The sequence below is a fragment of the Doryrhamphus excisus genome, linkage group LG1 (genome assembly GCF_037039965.1).
Source record: "Doryrhamphus excisus strain RoL-2023G ecotype Guam linkage group LG1, RoL_Dexc_Guam_v1.1, whole genome shotgun sequence".
NCBI lineage: Eukaryota > Metazoa > Chordata > Actinopteri > Syngnathiformes > Syngnathidae > Doryrhamphus > Doryrhamphus excisus.
Genome location: NC_136357.1, coordinates 7,667,675 through 7,683,213, shown reverse-complemented (window position 1 = coordinate 7,683,213; position 15,539 = coordinate 7,667,675). Strand labels below are relative to the sequence as shown.

Sequence of the window (15,539 nt, the reverse complement as noted above, 5' to 3'; positions counted from 1 at the left end):
TATTGATCACATCTGCTACGACGTAAACGTGATACACCACACACTGCTTATTACGTCACATATTAAAGACATGACAGGCATTGAATGCGAATCTAATCATGGGAATCGAATGCAAGTGTAGACGGCAAACTTGGAGCCTCATCTTGCTGTGTACTTGGAGCAACTACGCCCCCTGTTGTCGGCTGTGAGGAAGCAAACTACATTGCCGAGCCGCTTGTCCCCTGAGGATGGCTGTTGCGCCTGCGCACACAATGTCACAAGATGGCGGACAGTACGGAACTGAAGGTAAAGCTAGCCCCTCCACTAGGTTGACAAATAGGCGCTTCTCACTGTCAGATTTGAATTTTGAATAACAGATATAATATCTCTGGACACTCAAGTACCGAATGGTGATTTTCTTATAGCACACATTACTACAAGTAAAGTGGCAGGCAGCAGACAAACTGCTAGCTGGCTGGCTAGCCTACTAGCATTAGCTTTGTTATTGTTGCCGACGACCCGTTAGTCAGCTTCTGCTGTACTGTTCTCCTGCGATTAGAGACACATTTCGTCTCTAATCTTAAATTCAGACCACATGAATGTTAAAGTCTTAAACCCAGACCCACATTGGCCTGTGCCAACTGACATTACTTAAAGATTAGCGGGTGAACTGCTATAGCTTATAAAAACGGGCTCTGTCTACTCCCTGGAAGCCAGTAGCACCTTAGATGTCTTATTTCTGACTAATTTATATATTTTATGAAGGTGAATGATTCCAATGCAAACTTTGTAGCACAGTGACACGGTTGGCACATAAAGTCAGACGGTGTTGAAAAGGTTGACATTTTAGCAATTAGCCCGCCATCAGTCAGCTAGCTAGCTTAGCTAGTAGTGTCTTATCTACGCCGTCTCTTGTCACTTTACTGTTTGTAGCATTGCATTTATTGCAAATTCCATGCTCAAGATACGATGTGTATTGTTGACACCGCGTTATTTTCGAATACACAGCATTGTTTGATGTCTGCTTTGATTGCCATTGGTGCGTTTAAAAATGCATTGATTGTATTGATATTACGTGTATTTGACATGCTTGTCATCCTACTGTTTGTTCATTAGATTGTTACTAGATTGCTAATTGTACACCCTGATTAACACACAGAGGTACTTGGATTGAAGTATTACCAGTTAACTACTTCGAAGTGATCAGGCAAGGTCACCACGGCCAATTGCGAACCCAAATGCTCAAATACTCTGTATTTGAATCCATAAGATTGATATTTTGAAAACTGTTATGTGGTAAAAAAAAAAAAAGACTTTTAAGCATAGGTAAAGTTAACTAGTTCTGTTATACATAATCAAAGCTTTGTTTACTCAGAAGTGTGTAATTTTACCCTAACCTTAACTGTCAGATTTTGTCCAGTTAACATTTACAATTGGAAAAACAGTGTGTTGTCATTTGCCATGTGTTGTTGTGGTTAATGGCTAGTGGATTCATTTTTAAGAAAAAAAACTCACTTTTCTTTATTTCTGGATGAATTCCAAGTGTGTGAATGAGTAGCCAAGTTTGCTTGTACTGTAATTCCACTACAGCAGACAAAAGCCCACAGTGTTCATTATGTTTTTTGCACATTAAATGTCAGGGACAGGAATAACTGGTTTCTTGCAGTAAGCGTAGGATAACGTGTAACAGGGTAACAGGGTGTTAACCTCTTGACCTCTGTATTTTTTATTAGCAAATGGTAATGAGCCTTCGAGTTTCGGAGCTCCAAGTCTTGCTGGGGTTTGCCGGACGGAACAAGCACGGGCGCAAACATGAACTTTTGACCAAAGCTCTCCATCTAGTAAAGGCTGGTTGCAGTCCCGCCATGCAGATGAAGATTAAAGAGCTCTACAGACGGCGCTTTCCCACCAAAATGGTTTCTCCGGTGGACCTTGCATTGCCTGGCGTCCATTCTGCCTCCAGCCTTCCCGCAGGTCTCGCACAACTTGGCTTTGACAGCCATGGTTCTCCCTCGCCTCTGTTGCCTGTTTCGTTGCTCGGGCCTAAGCATGAGCTCAGTCTGCCTCACCTGCCCTCCTCCTTGCACCCTGTTCACCCCGACGTCAAACTGCAGAGATTGCCATTCTACGACGTGCTCGACGAGCTCATTAAGCCCACCAGTCTGAGTGAGTCTACCACTCCCACTTGTAAAATAATGTTTAGTATGACACAGATTTGAGCTTAGAGATGTTAGTATGTTTCCACTGCTGAGAGTGCCGTTTTCTTTGTTTAATGTAGCCTCTGACAACAGTCAGCGATTCCAGGAAGCTTGTTATGCCTTTGCATTAACACCACTACAAGTTCAACAGATTAGCAGCTCTATGTAAGTGAGACAACTCTCTTGTCAGTGTAAGGAGATAATGATGGAATGAGTCTAAATGTTAAAATGTTTCTTTTTTGTTTTCTTTTTTTTTAGGGACATATCTGGGACCAAGTGTGAATTTGCTGTTCAAGTCCAATTAAGGTACAATCAACTATTTTATGCCAAATGTGTACACAAAGGTGTATTTTGTTAGAACGGAAGATCCATATGTCCTTCAGACATCTGATTGTACTTGCTTGAGCAGAGATGAGGGTGCTGAGGTTCTCATGACCAGGATGGATAGGATCAGGAACGAGTACATCAAAGGGACATTACGTGTTAGAGGCCTTGGAGATAAAGTCAGAGAGGCCAGACTGAGATGGTTCAGACATGTCCAGAGGAGAGATAGTGAATATATTGGTAGAAGGATGCTGTGTTTAGAGCTGCCGGGTAGGAAGCGCAGAGGAAGACCAAAGAGGAGGTTTATGGATGAAGTGAAGGAGGACATGAGGGAAGTTTGTGTGAGAGAGACAGATGCAGGAGACAGGGTTGGATGGAGGAGATTGATTTGCAGTGGCGACCCCTGAAGGGAAAAGCCCAAAGAGAAAGAAGAGGGATCGCTTTCGCACCACAGCAAAAGTCCATCTGAGTTTGAAACAAGACCACATGCTCTTGGTGCAATGGTTGTTTTGCTCTGCTTTTCATTTTTTAAATGTAGTTGCTAAACACTTTTCATTTTACATAGTAGTATTTCTGTAGCCTAACTATGTAGCTTCTGTTTGATTTTTTTAGGTTTTGTTTATCGGAAACAAGCTGTCCCCAGGATGACCATTTCCCTCCAAATCTGTGTGTGAAGGTGAATGGAAAGCCCTGCAATCTCCCCGTGAGTTCAGACACATTCATCAACAGACTGTTTTTAATTTGTGACCCATCACCGGGAGGTGGAGTTAAAAAATAATGTTCCCCCCAGGGTTATCTTCCTCCCACCAAAAATGGAGTTGAACCAAAAAGGCCGAGTCGCCCCATAAACATAACCTCCCTTGTGCGACTGTCCACCACAGTCCCCAACACAATTGTTGTGTCATGGACTTCAGAAATTGGAAGGGTAAGGAGATGGCACAGAATAACACAGTGAAAAACTTTTTGAAGCAACCTATTGAAGCTGATGTTTTGAGGAGGATATGAGTCACCTCAGTATGACCTCTTGTTCATGTCTCTTTTGTCAGAGTTTTTCCATGGCTGTTTATTTGGTAATGCAACAGTCGTCTGCAGTGTTGTTGCAAAGGCTACGAGCAAGAGGAATCAGAAATCCAGACCACTCAAGAGCTCTGAGTAAGTTTGTTAGTTGCAAATGCTCAGCATGGATGCCAGAACAATGGATTATGATTATCTTCATATTGACAGTCATTCTTCGTTGTGTTGATGCAGAAAGAGTCTTCTCCACTGCTGCAAACACAAATTTAGCCAACCATCTTGTTTGACTTTTGCCACATTAATCCAGCACTTGCACAAACCGGCCTCTAAAAATATTCTGTCATCCTCGAAAAAACATTTAGGCGTTCACATTTTCCTCATCTTTTTCATGTCAGTCAGACACAGACGTCCAAACCACACAACCCGCTACAGTACCTGCTAATTACTTGTCATCGTCTTCACTTGAGCGCTCAGAGACTAAACTACTAAACTACATGGTCTTGGCTTGGTTGGTTGCATGGGTGCATTTGGGGGATTGACCCAATAATTGATAAACCGATACAAACACATGCAGTACACCGCCTAGTCAATTCTCTTGCAATCCCTACTCCATTGTGACATCTCACAATCTTTCATAACAGAAAGCACAGGACAGGGGCTGGTTACTGGTTTCAAGGTATACCAAGGTATAAAAAATGGAATGGTTTCAAAACCACTTAGTCAGTCATACCATTGCATGGTATGAGAGAAAGTGAAGGTCTAGAACGGCCGCTATGTGGAAATACTTTGTCATGTACTGACATGGCGTGCCTTTGTTATGTTCTGTGCTGAAACCATGGGCATGGGCTGTGTTGCCAAATGTCGCCACTGCATAGCTACAAGTCACATTAGCTGCCTCGTTAGCATTATGCAGCGCCAATGTTACCTTGTAGAGTTTTGTATCCCGATGCCTGTGGATTTAGTGTGTATTGTAGTAAAGCTATCAAACTAATGTGAAAGCATATAATACTACTTAAGTAAATTTTCTTCTGTCTTGCACACAATTCTGATCTTTGTCTTTGTTTGCAGTCAAAGAGAAATTGACAGCTGATCCAGAGAGCGAGATTGCCACCACCAGTCTGCGCGTGTCTCTCCTTTGTCCTGTAGGTTTTGCCACTCTAACCCGCATCATTTCCTATCAATGAGAAGCACTTATTGGCATATCCTTTTTTTTTTAAAGCTTGGAAAAATGAGGCTGACAATCGCTTGCCGAGCATTGACGTGCTCCCACCTCCAGTGCTTTGATGCTACGCTTTATATCCAAATGAATGAGAAAAAGCCCACATGGGTATGTCCAGTCTGTGACAAGAAGGCACCCTATGAGCACCTAATTATTGATGGGTGAGCACAGTCTGTCAGCTGTTTATCGGTACTTCACTGTCGAACTGTATGGTCATTTGATGCTGTTTTTTCAGGTTGTTCATGGAAATCCTGAATAGCTGTACTGACTGTGATGAAATACAATTTAAAGAGGATGGAAGCTGGGCGCCCATGAGGTCGAAAAAGGAGGTGCAGGAGGTGTCGGCCTCTTACTATGGAGTCGATAGTGGTATGGACAGTTATGGGCAGTTGTTTTGTTATGTCACTGAGTGACTTTGTCATGTCTCCATGCACAGATGTGCCTAAAACAGAAAGCCATGAGCTAAAACGAGGGTCATCTGTTGAGAACAGTAAGAAAGTCGATGTGATTGACCTAACGCTGGACAGCTCGTCTGATGATGAGCTTGACGATGAGCCGCCTCCTAAAAGGGCCTGTCCGTCACTGTCACCTATCTCTCCACCTGCAACTAAGGGGTACGTCTGCAACTCACAAAACACTGAGTTTCTTTCTCAAACTTGATGCAACATTGTTTTTTTCAACAGAGTACTGAACCTTCACAACCAGTCACCGGTGACCAGAGCCCCGAGCATGCCGCCTCTAGAGACGAGCTATATTCCTCCTCCGCCACCACTTATTCAGGACTACCGACACTTTTATCACTCAGCTAGTGAGCTGCCAGGTAGGCCCTGCACCAATTTGTGAAGCACACCTTGTCACAGAGTGGTTCGTTGCTATGACTATCCTGGTCGACTTTTTTTATGGAGAAAATTTACACCCAAACGTTTCCTTTGGTGCGCATCTTTTTTGTGCTATAAATATACGGTCATAGTTCTTCGTTAACTAAAGGTTAAATTATGTTCCTGCGCAAGTTGGCTCTGTCCCCTCCAAACCTTATTTTGGCTTTTTGGGATGGATTAATTGGATTTACATTATTTCTGATGGGAAAATGTGATTTTGTTAGAGTATGTCTTGAATTGAGTAGGGCCTTCTGGAATGGATTACACTAGGGCTGCTATGATTATTTGGATAATTTGATAACCTTGATTTAAAAAAGTAGTCAAGGGGGTTTTCTTTCTACGTTTCAAATAATCGCTTATGTGACTATGTCACCCATGCGGAGGACGAAGAAGGAAGTGGGTGTTTGAACATGCGGGAAGATTGAAGCGGCTAGAAAAAGTGGCAAGACAACGAAGGTCAAGGAAAATGAATAAAAAAACAGACAGAAAATGTGGCCAAACAGCAATTGAAAACAACACAGTGAGGTGTCTCAGTTTGACGCCGCACTTTGCGTCACTGTTGCCGCTGCCGCCGCTTGCCACTGTGCACCAAAAATCAAATCTCAGCGGTTACTGGTTTGCCTGGTGGATAAAACAACTCAGCTGTAAGATGCCCACGCCTTTCACCATTGCCACTTGTCGTATTTGAAGCCACTATGTTGTGTGGAAAAGTGACCTGTTTGGTTGCACCGTTTGTGCCATGAACGCAATTGTGTATTTGCAAATGTATTTTTCTCATGGACTTGTTCGTTCATTTATCATTACTTGACTGAGTGACTAGTGGTGTCATTGGCTTAAGTTTTTGGCTATGTTTCCGTTATGTTTTTTAAATAATTCTCTCTGTTTGTTGTATCTTTAATGGTTGTAATTACTCGATTAATTGACAAACATTTCGGTAGAAGACTTGATTACTAAAATATTTGATAACGGCAGCCCTAGTAGATGACACTAATGAATGAATGACACAAAGCAAGGTTTCACTGTAAATTTGAACCTTCTTAGCTTCTTCGTACAAGTGTCAAAAACAAGTTGACCACCGTTTATATTGAACAACAAAACACTCAGCCTTAAACATTAAGGCCAAGAGCTAATGCAAAGGTCACACCGCAAACGCCCCTACAACATTTTGTTTCTTAACATTCTTACTTGTCTCTCAAGTGTGGAAAAAGTTAACCCCTGTTAATAGTTAACAGCATAGTCATAGAGTCGTAAAGTTTTTAATGTAAGTTTATGTAACTGGGGAGTCTTCCTCTACTCTTCCTTTTGATAAGGCTGCTCCTTTTGGAATAACAAAGTGAATAAAAGTTTAAAAAATGAATACTATGTTCTTGAAGAGCTGAGGTTTTTGTGTGATATACTATAATGTTTTTTGGACGACATTAGATTTTTATAGATTGGGGTGACTGACATTATTTATCAACTTTGCTTAAATATGTTGTCTGTAATTATATCCACTGTTAGAAGATTATTACAAACAATATAGAATATGTTTAAATAAAGTTGATAAATTAATAAAAACAGAATATATGGAATGTGATTACAGCCGCAGAAAATGTATCCAATTAAAACAATGTTCTTCTTGTGTTTGTTCAGAAATCATTAAATGCTTTTTTCCCCGTAGATCTAAATTTCTTCTCATTCCTCCAAGGCGACAATCAGGTAAATTAATTATAACAACACACTGTATTTAGGTCGCACATCACAATGACTTCTTGTGCTTTCTACTCTGCTTTGTCAGCATTACAACATGGTAATGGCTGCTGCGGCAGCCGCATCAGCCTCAGCCTCGGAGGACCCAGACCTGCTCCTCAACCGCTTCCTCCCCTATGGCTCCTCTCCCATGTTGCGGGAGCCACCAGGCACCCCTTGCAGCAGCACGCTAGCAGCCACTAATGGAGGCAGCAACAGCGGCAGCACCAGCAGTTTGGTGTCTTCCAGCAGTCTGCGGGACCGGGACAAAGACAGGGAGCGCGATAGAGACAGCCACGCTGTCTCGGGACTTTCGAGGTCCTCGGTGGAGGCTGCGGCGGCCATTTATGGCTCCATATCTGACGTCATTTCTCTTGATTAGATTCTGTCCAAAAACTGATGCACAAGGGAGATGAGAAGAATGGAAGATGACTGTAAATACGGAAGAGGGAGATGAAAGAATACAGTACTATGTACAGAGAGGAAAATCTATTTTGAATTTACTTATCATGTGTATATAAACTTAGGACGCTTACTGTCCGCTGACTTACTTCAGTTAATATTTTCTGTGAATACTGAAGACTTTTTCACACCTCTTCATGTGGTCCTTTGATTATATTGTACCTTTTGTACTTGGTTTTTACTGTTTTGTTTGGATATTTCATGTCAATGGCATTAGTTCATTATAATATGTGCACAGAACCCTCATGAGGTGACCTTATGGGACATGATATTTAGCGTCATGGGCATTGACACAGATGGTCACAAGGCAAGTCACAGCAAAGGAGGAATCCAAATTGCACAGCTTCTGTAAAAAGATGTCTCGACAGCAGGAAGGTCCGGCCGTTCGCCATCACTGTAGGTTTTCTTTAAGACATTCATGCTGTGGTCACATTTTTAAGGACTTATTTATGATGTAAGTTATGTTGGATGTATACTGTTTTTAAAGAAGCATTCCCTATGCCTCTGAATTGTTGCCACTAGAAATGCAAAGCAGATCCTTCTATTGTCATCACTTTCCTCTTGCTTGCCTTTTTAGGTCGGATCAATTCTTCTTGAATAGCATACAATTAAAGCTAAGTATATGTAATCAGTATTGTAGGAAGATTCTTCCTCGGTGTGTGAATGAATGGTCCAGCGAGCATCACGACAAATTACTGTTTCTCTTTTAAAGGTCTTGCTATATTTTGCATCATGTCAGCAAAGATGGAAAGGCTAGTTTCTGCCATTTGAAATCTAATTTAACAAATAGATGTCATACATTATGATGTTGGATTTTGCTGCTTGCTTTCTCCATCCTGGGTCTGCATACAAGCGTGGCTATACTTGGTATACTATACTTGGTGCGGCCATTGGGCTTGCATTTTGTTATTTGGTGTATTTTTTTTCTTTTGTATCAATTTACAAGCAAATTGTGACAGCCTCATCTTTACCACACATTTTAGCCCAGAAGAAAACTATTGAAGTCATCATGCCCCCCCCCCACACCTTTTTAAAATGACTTACGCTTACTATTATTTATTATCATATATATTTTAAGCATTTGTTTGATTTGTGGATATGCATTGCTGTCATTGTATGTGATATTTCTTTTGTAATTATATATTGCTATTTAAAAAATGTCATTGTTGCTTGACATGCATTGTAATATTTTCAGTTTTTCTGTCCGTTTTACCTATCAGATGATGTCAATAACTCCATAGAGGCTTCGAGCATTTTGAACCGCTAAAAGGTCTACTGTGCTGTTTGATATTTATAAGAATTAAACAGAGGAAAATGTGTTATGGACCGTTAATTCTTGAGACATACAATTGCAATCATAAATTATCGTAAATTACATATTGTTTAGAAAATACAGACTTTCCATAGATTAACATTTTTAAAGAAACTTCAATTGTGTTTTATTGCAAAGTATTGCAATTTTTTTATAAATACTGCAAAAACTGTTTGCAAAGATTATTTTGATTGCTACTATAGCATATTTTTTTGAATTTATATATTTTTTATTACAAGTCCCACCCCCTCCCCACACACGTATCACTGTCGGGGTCGTTTAATACTAACCAATGAAATACGGTTCATTCGTTAGTATTCAAACGCTAATAAAACGCCTCAATTTCCGAGTTATTTCACAAGCTGTGATTTCGGGATGCACAGGTCAGTTCATTCTCATTAAGACATTTTGTACAACATATAGAAAATGAATGAATGAATGAATAATCGAGTGCACTACTGTAACTATCCTCTCGTTTTTTTTCTCTCCAGTTTTTTTTAAGGAAATCCACCGCGTTTTATTTCTTTGAAAATAAGTTGTAAAATTAGCTAGTTTCCATAAACACGCACAAAATTAAAGAAGACAATCATGTTCACAAAATGCTAACAATCTGCGTGACGAATTATTATTGGAAAGCTTCGTTGCATTGTACTTCGTCGCGTTTAATGACGTCACCACGTCGGCGATGACGTCTATAAGTGAGCGGCACCGTTTCAGATTGGAATGGGAGCTGGCGATTTTTCCCCTATTTTGATCGTTTAATCCGTGAATGGCGCCGAAACAGGACCCGAAACCTAAATTTCAAGAAGGTACTGTCATAACTGTATGTGTTCCGAAAGAGAAGCGATTATGGTTAGCGCCAAAGTCGATTGAATGGGTCTGAAATATTAGCTAGCAAGCTGTTAGCATGCATTGTGTTGTTCCTGTGAACACAGAGCAGATCTTCTTGTTTTTAATTCACTGGGTTACATTTGATTTCGTTTTGTTGTGGAATGTAACGTTAACATTGTCGTAATATCATAGATAATATAAGTGAATCACAAAAATGTTTTCTCTCGCAGTTTCTTAGCACCCGCCCCCTATTAGCTAAACGTTAGCCTAGCTTGGCTATACAGTATAGTCAAGTTTGGTTGTGGTGTGCACGAAAATAATAGTTCGTTTATATGGTTTGTTTGTTAAAATGATGAAGAATTCTTGCACTATGCAGTTTTCGCGGCATTGGGAGTTATGTGTGCATTCAATATTTTATAATAAGTAATATATTACTACAACAGCTCTCTGCTGGGTGTTGTTTTGTGCTCTATTCATGTTTCCTGCAATGCTGACCTGAAAGAACATTGTGTGCAGGTGAAAGAGTGCTGTGTTTTCATGGGCCATTGCTCTACGAAGCTAAGGTAAGCAATCTTGTCACCTTGCTTCTCTTGAGTGTTGGGGGTTTTAATATCCAGTCATGTCTCTCTGCAGTGTGTTAAGATCAACATTAAGGAGAAACAAATCAAGTACTTCATTCATTATAGCGGGTGGAATAAAAAGTAAGTTAGCCAGGGTAAGATTTGTACTTTGGAAAAACACAATTGCCTGACTGTCTATGCATTTTGTTATTGTTCTAGTTGGGACGAATGGGTTCCTGAGAGCAGAGTGCTGAAGTATGTGGACAGCAATCTGCAGAAACAGAAAGAGCTTCAGAAGGCCAACCAGTATGTATATTAATTTCAACTTCAACAACTAACATTACAAAGAGACCTAAAAATATACACATTGAGACACACAGGACTGCAACATATGTAACTTTCTCATCACAGAGACCATTATGTTGAAGGAAGAATGAGGGGGGCTGCGCCAAATAAGAAGATACCTGCCACTGCACAGAAAAACGACATGTAAGTGCAACATTCACTGTTGGCTATAGATGGATACGCTGAATAGTTGCTGTTGTAAGTGACATTCATTTTTGATGCTGTGTTGCAGAAAAACCAAAAAGAACAAACAAAAAAGTGAGTACTTGCTTGATGTTTAAAATGGTTGAATTGTATTGTAATTGGGCTGCACGGCGAAGGAGTGGTTGGCACGCAGGCCTCACAGCTAGGAGACCCGAGTTTGATTCCACCTTCGGGCATCTCTGTGTGGAGTTTGCATGTTCTCCCCGTGCATGCATGGGTTTCTCCGGGTATTCCGATTTCCTCCCACATTCCAAAAACATGCGAGGTTAATTGGCGACTCCAAATTGTCCATAGGTATGAATGTGAGTGTGAATGGTTGTTTGTCTATATGTGCCCTGTGATTGGCTGGCGACCAGTACAGGGTGTACCCCGTCTCTCGCCAGAAGACAGCTGGGATAGGCTCCAGCACCCCTGCGACCCTCGTGAGGATAAGCGGTAGAAAATGAATGAATGAATGTATTGTAATTGAAGAATGTCACATGATGAATTGCTTGATTCCCTAACATCAAACACAGTTTGTCCTGGGCTGCCTGGCGAGCTCTGATATGTTAATTTCACAAATTAATATTATATAATTTTGGTGTGAATCACAAAATGGGGGGAACTATGATGGCTCACACAGGTTTGTCCTGTCCTACTGCTTCTGTAGTTTAAAAAAAATTGGTGAGTCATTTTTGTTGCTACATCACACTAACTTCCATTTCCTGCTTCATGGTAATCATCATCATCACATCCAAGATGTCTGGCAAGATATGCAGATGTCTTGGTTGAATTCCAAGTTGACTAACAGATAGTTGCGTAGAGGTATTAATGAGTTTAATATCAGTGCAACTTAAATGTTTGTGTGTGTTGTAGCTCCTGGTCCAGGAGAAGGACCGAGTTCAGGGGGAGGAGACCCAACCCACCCTCCTCGAAAGAAGAGGGCTCGTGTTGACCCAACTGTTGAAAGTGTAGGTTCACAATTCTATGGTTTGTGGCATTCTAAATTGTTGTGGCATATCTGTTGCAATGTGTTTATTTTTGGACAGGAGGAGACCTTCATAAACAGGGTAGAAGTTAAAGTGAAAATCCCTGAGGAGCTGAAACCTTGGCTCGTAGATGATTGGGATCTGATAACACGGCAAAAACAAGTTAGTAGTGTATTTTCACTAAAGTGACCTTTTCATACAAGTATAACCAACGTGTTTGATTTCTTTCTTCAGCTTTTCCACCTACCTGCCAAGAAGAACGTTGATACTGTTCTTGAAGATTATGCAAACTACAAGAAATCAAGAGGAACCTCTGACAGCAAGTAACGCAATCGTTTTCTTTATTTTACTAATTACTGTTTTATTGTTCTTGCTGTTTTGAAGTCTCACAATTCTTTTGTGTTCCTTGCTCAGGGAGTTTGCCGTGAGTGAAGTTGTCGCCGGTGTGCGGGAATATTTCAACGTCATGCTGGGGACGCAACTGCTGTACAAATTTGAGAGGCCGCAGTACGCAGACATCCTGGCCAACCATCCAGATACATCAATGTCACAGATATACGGCGCCCCCCACCTGCTAAGGCTCTTTGGTAAAACTCTTAAGACAACATTGTTAGCTCTCACCAGTTGTTAGCCACCTACTATTGCATTAACCGTAGATCCCCGATTTTGGGGTGGAAACCGAGAAACCCATAAAAATGGCCTCCCCTCTCCTGCCCACCATTCAATTGCTATTTTTTGAAAGCAGATTAGTGCTCGTTCACTGTGCTCAAATGGCCTCTAAAGTCATCACATCTCAATTCACTAGAAAACACTGGATTGCTGAAATGGCATCTTTACATCATGGATGTACAACCCAGTAATATGCTTCAACTTTGTGATGATGCCATGATGATATGGACCAAAGAATCATACTATTAACTTGATACAATTAGGTGATAGTTGTCCCATCCCCACCCTCGGTAAACATTTGCCTCCTTGTTCTTCCAAGTTCGTATTGGAGCCATGCTGGCTTACACTCCCTTGGATGAGAAGAGCCTGGCACTGCTGCTCACTTACCTGCAAGACTTCCTCAAGTAAGCATCCATATATTTATTTATATATATTTTTTAGATGGATCAGTCAATTCATAAGTGTCACTTTGACCAGGTATCTCGTCAAGAACTCTGCTGCGCTCTTCAGCGCCACTGACTATGAGGTTGCCCCGCCCGAGTACCACCGCAAGGCCGTTTGAGATTTGAGGATCATCAAGGAAGTCTTGGACCAAATTTTTACACTAACACAGGAGAAGTTTTATTTCATTTGGAAAGTGCACTGTCCCTGTATTGGTATGTTTTTTTTTTTCAATACCACCTTTATAGTTTGTGTGATTGGTCTTTGGACAAGGAACTTCATCATTTCAACATTTTAGTTCTTTATTTTTGTTGTTCGGATTTATTCATCATTTTCTAATAAAAGGTCTCCATGTTCTTCATGCATGTTTGCTGTGCTTTATAACTGTGATTCTTAACCATATGGCCGCTTGGGCCACCTCAAGCGCCACCTATAGGGCCGCAAAAAACTTTCAGTTTTGCACTAGTGGGCCGCGAGTGCCGTGGGACTGCTAGTAGGTTATCAACTGTAGACACCAAGAAATAGACTAGCTGCTATTCTACTGTATGTTATCCATGGCACGCTCAGTTGCAGTGCAGCTTTCGACCAGATGGTGGCGGTGATGTCTCAGTCAGTTGTTTAACAAGCTCACAGAAGATCAGAAGAAGACATTCAACTACAACTACCAATGGAGTTTTTAAAAACAAAATACGAAGACAAAAGTGGTGCCAGTCCTCCTTCCAAAAGACTACATTTTACGTAAGTACAATCTTGACTTTTAAATGGAGGAAGCGAGTGTGTGGAGTGTGGTCTGACGCTTGCTGACGCTTTAAAAGTAAAATGTAAATATTGGTCTTTTTTTTTTTTTATTAATAAGCCTGATTTAACATTCACATTTTTCTTGCTTGGTTTGTTCCATTAATTGTTAGCAAAAGTTAAGATAGGTTTAATAATCTTTGTGATGATCACGTTATGTCATGTTATTATTAATTAAACTTTATTTAGGGTTTAGCTTGCTAGCTTGTTAAACTGTGAGTGGATTTGATTTATTAGAGAAAACAAATTAATTAGATTAACTAAATATATAGTGTTAATATTTAATAGGCCCCGGGCCACTCTGCACTGAAATAATAAGGTTAAGAAGCCCTTCTTTATGACACCTCAGTGAAAGGCTGCACTAAGTTCTCCTGGCTTGAACTTGTTGGTTGTAACACGTAAGTGCTTAAATCTTTCACAGGATAGTGAAATGAGCCTGAATGGTTTTCACAATGTTTTGTTTTTCCTAAACAGTAAAATGTCAGAGGGGTGAGGATCCTAAAGCAGACCGGAGAGTGGTGCGTTTAATGTCTTTGTTTCTTCTGGGTTGTTGATTACCTTAACATCACATGAGCCAGTAAAAGCCCCAGTCTGATAAGCATCATAGACCATTAAACATCATCCCTGAGTTACAGTCAACATGTCATGGTCTGCTGTTGCCAGTAACAGAGGTGGGGAAAACATGTTGCCATAAATGATGCTGATTTGTGGTTTTATCTATGCAGGCTGGTTCGTAGTTGTTGGGGACAAGAAAGATCCAGAGCACTGCTGTGTCCTTACTACCACAAAGATAACGTGGGCGACCATCTACAACATCTTATATGAGGTTACTTTCCTTACTGGTACTCTTTACTGCATCAAAGTACAATTTGCTAATCAAGAGGATCAGTGCAGCATATTGTATTATTGAGAAATAACGCATTTTATATTTGTGTATCTAATTGATATTGTACTTTTTTAATGGCATTTGAATTGTTGTGACATTATACAACCGCTAGATGTCAGAATTACACTTTTGAGCTCCAAAGTGAAATACTTCCATCATGTTAAGTGGGGCTCTCCATACAGACACGCAAAGCAAAACGAGTCATAGCAGCACATAAAGCCAGCATCCTGCACAGACTATGAACATGTGATGACAATCAGAGGAGTGCAGCATTTCCAAAAGGGATCAGTGACAACCGCCTTCCCAGAATACTGTCAGTGTAACTGACTGATGGAGGTCATTGCTGCCTCATATGATTCCTCAACAGCAAATCCATCTGCTTTGGCCTCTTTTGAGGTGAAAAACCACCAGCCTTTCATGTGGTGGTGAATGTTTCCCCAGTCTAAGAGTTAGTGGTGGACTAATTAGAGATTGGGCACCAAATCCAAGTGGCACACGGCTGCCAGAGCTTTGTGTGACTGCATGTCATTAGTATCGGAAAAGTGCACTCTCCACAAAGGGCTGCGGTCACTCTAAGCCACTAAAACATGAAAGAACATATCCAGCTCTTCTGGGGAAGGAATTTGCACAACATAAACAGCCTGTAAAATGGAAAACTACATCTGTGTCTATTTGTTTTGCTGAACGGCCGCCAGCATTGGCAATCCTTGCTGAAAGTCCTTCCAA

At 40.9% G+C, this 15,539-nt stretch overlaps 2 protein-coding genes across 2 annotated transcripts; both read left to right on the top strand.

Annotated features, from left to right (window-relative positions):
* Window positions 1-153: 153 nt before the first annotated feature.
* Window positions 154-9,121, top strand: pias1b (protein inhibitor of activated STAT, 1b). The gene is made up of 14 exons (XM_058076086.2): window positions 154-285; window positions 1,713-2,145; window positions 2,258-2,342; window positions 2,436-2,483; window positions 3,114-3,204; window positions 3,292-3,426; window positions 3,548-3,653; window positions 4,584-4,657; window positions 4,735-4,895; window positions 4,970-5,103; window positions 5,171-5,348; window positions 5,418-5,554; window positions 7,273-7,310; window positions 7,390-9,121. Exons 1-14 carry the CDS (start codon window positions 262-264, stop codon window positions 7,720-7,722), a joined length of 1,977 nt encoding a protein of 658 aa, XP_057932069.2. The 5' UTR covers window positions 154-261; the 3' UTR covers window positions 7,723-9,121.
* Window positions 9,122-9,760: 639 nt separating this feature from the next.
* On the top strand, window positions 9,761-13,493 carry morf4l1 (mortality factor 4 like 1). Its single transcript, XM_058076087.2, has 12 exons — window positions 9,761-9,923; window positions 10,462-10,508; window positions 10,579-10,646; window positions 10,725-10,811; window positions 10,917-10,994; window positions 11,083-11,108; window positions 11,910-12,004; window positions 12,083-12,184; window positions 12,257-12,345; window positions 12,437-12,609; window positions 13,011-13,095; window positions 13,169-13,493. The coding sequence occupies exons 1-12, from the start codon at window positions 9,884-9,886 to the stop codon at window positions 13,251-13,253; spliced, it is 975 nt and encodes a 324-aa protein (XP_057932070.1). The 5' UTR covers window positions 9,761-9,883; the 3' UTR covers window positions 13,254-13,493.
* Window positions 13,494-15,539: the final 2,046 nt, after the last annotated feature.

Bases quoted from the DNA above. Each gene is read 5' to 3' on its own strand.
- morf4l1 (XM_058076087.2), top strand. From the start codon at position 9,884: ATGGCGCCGAAACAGGACCCGAAACCTAAATTTCAAGAAG. The intron at 12,346-12,436 runs GTAACGCAATCG...TTCCTTGCTCAG, and splicing joins AGAGGAACCTCTGACAGCAA to GGAGTTTGCCGTGAGTGAAG. The intron at 13,096-13,168 runs GTAAGCATCCAT...CACTTTGACCAG, and splicing joins TACCTGCAAGACTTCCTCAA to GTATCTCGTCAAGAACTCTG.
- pias1b (XM_058076086.2), top strand. From the start codon at position 262: ATGGCGGACAGTACGGAACTGAAG. The intron at 3,205-3,291 runs GTGAGTTCAGAC...TGTTCCCCCCAG, and splicing joins GAAAGCCCTGCAATCTCCCC to GGTTATCTTCCTCCCACCAA. The intron at 3,654-4,583 runs GTAAGTTTGTTA...CTTTGTTTGCAG, and splicing joins AGACCACTCAAGAGCTCTGA to TCAAAGAGAAATTGACAGCT.